The 1,906-nt window shown below is 43.4% G+C and overlaps 1 protein-coding gene across 1 annotated transcript in view; it reads right to left on the bottom strand.

Moving 5' to 3' along the window:
• The window catches only part of HHLA1 (HERV-H LTR-associating 1), a 35,747-nt gene that overhangs the window by 16,956 nt on the left and 16,885 nt on the right, over window positions 1-1,906 (bottom strand). The window contains exon 4 of the mRNA XM_008588572.1: window positions 1,113-1,361. Coding sequence (XP_008586794.1) covers window positions 1,113-1,361 — 249 coding nt within the window. The remainder of the gene's footprint in view (window positions 1-1,112; window positions 1,362-1,906) is intronic.

A 1,906-nucleotide genomic window follows, 5' to 3' on the forward strand; every position in this document is an offset into this window, starting at 1 on the left:
TTTTTTTTGCTTGTTTGATATTATACTGGAAACTTTTCTAATTTTGTATAATTGTCACGGTGCTAGCTATTGTACTAACCTTGACTTCTTTGCGGTCAAGCTAAGAGTTTTCTAGTTAATGAAGTTGATTTCTTTCCCTCTCCACTACCCAAACATCCTTTTTTCCTTATCTCCTTGACTTTTTACCTCCTTGGGGAAGTCTGTGTCTCCTGCTATGCTGGGGTAGGAACCCCTCTGGGCTTTCCATGTGAATAGCTCTGTGCAGGCTGGGTCATAACTATTGGTTTACTTGCCTGTGTCTCCCTCCTTGGTCTGTGAGCTCAGGAAGGAAAGGGAACATTTATAGAGCTGTGTTTTTAACAGCTAGCCTAGTGTCTGGTAGCAAAAACATGTTTTCAAGTGTGAGTGAATGAATGAATGAGTTCTCATGACTTGTCCATTGTTGGAACTCACTGGGGTAACATCATCTCAATGAAAGACTTACTTCAGTTTTATATTATTTCCAGATAGGAAATAATAGGACCAGTGTGTCTTTGTGGCTTCAGTGATATGCACAAGATAGCGGGGAGGGAGGAAGCGCTGGGCAAGTCATTAGAGAGCTTTTCAGGCTAATGTCAAGTCACTAACATCTTCTTGGAATCATTATCTAGTCAGCTACAAATGAACCTAACCATGCCATAAAATGTTGACTTCATTTCACCACTTCACGTGAATTTCAGGAGAGATATTGCTAAATGCTTTGCCGAAATAAAAATACCTGATGCTATAATGTACTACAATTGTATAAGATATTATCATTGGGGTAGGCTGGATGAAGAGTTCCAGAGAACTCTCTGTACTTCTTTTGCAACTTTTTGTGAGTCTTAAACTATTTTAAAATGAAAGTTATAAAAAGTAAATGTTAAAAGTACATCATGCCAATGACAACTGCTGCCTTTGCTTGACCTTACTGAACCCATACTGGCTCATACAGATGTCTTATTTAAGGTTAGCTGAAGCATAGCTTCAGGTGGTGAAGAAGGGATAAAGGGAAGGATTTCACTTATGTCTGGGAGCCTAGTGGGGACAGGAGGGAGACACAGCAGAGAGGAAAGGGTGAGGAAGCATCTTACCAGAGGCTGGGAGGGTGTGAGAGGTACTGCCCTGTGTGGCCATGGTCCAGGCAGGAAGCTCAGGGATCCTGCTTGGGTTCACCGTCTCCTCTCCCTCCGAGGGATGAGTTGTCTCTGTCCAGGGAGAGGTTCTCAGAGCAGATGCCCAGTGTGTGCTCTGGGCCCAGTGTGGAGGGCTTATACTTGGTAGTGTTTGCCGACTCTTGGTCGTGGGCTCGGAAGTCCCAGCCATTCTCCCAGTAGCTGCACCTTGAGGGAGACAGTCAATGGCAGCTTTAACATGCTTGACACTTTGGACACAAAGAACTGTCAAGCCACTGAAAGATCATCGGACAGTAAATATGTAGAATGTAGAAATTCAAACCTTACTATGAACAGTACCATATGTCACCTACAGAAGTATTTTTCCTTGAATGAGCAATTAAGCTAAAATATCAATCTCCAAATAAGTTATGTGAAGAATCACTGTGAACAGAATGCAAAGGTGTCAGACCTAAAAGTATGAAACATTTGACGTATTTCCTGAACAGACACTGAATCAAGTCAGAGTCCTTCACTGGCTTCATAGACCTCAGCCACTCCGTGGCTCTGGGACTTGTCACTGGAAGAGTACCCTGTGAGCACAACCAGGAACCAGGGTGGAATTTGGGAGAATCAGGGGCTTCCAGGAAGAAACTGCTTAAAGACAGCAGGCTTAATTTGGAGAGAAATCTACCCATAAAGAAAAGGAGGGAGAGGCTCAAGTGTTAATTTTACCTACACCCTCCCTAGGGAAGGCTGCAGTGGCTTTGGGG

Source organism: Galeopterus variegatus, unplaced genomic scaffold, assembly GCF_000696425.1.
Source record: "Galeopterus variegatus unplaced genomic scaffold, G_variegatus-3.0.2 Scaffold4901, whole genome shotgun sequence".
NCBI lineage: Eukaryota > Metazoa > Chordata > Mammalia > Dermoptera > Cynocephalidae > Galeopterus > Galeopterus variegatus.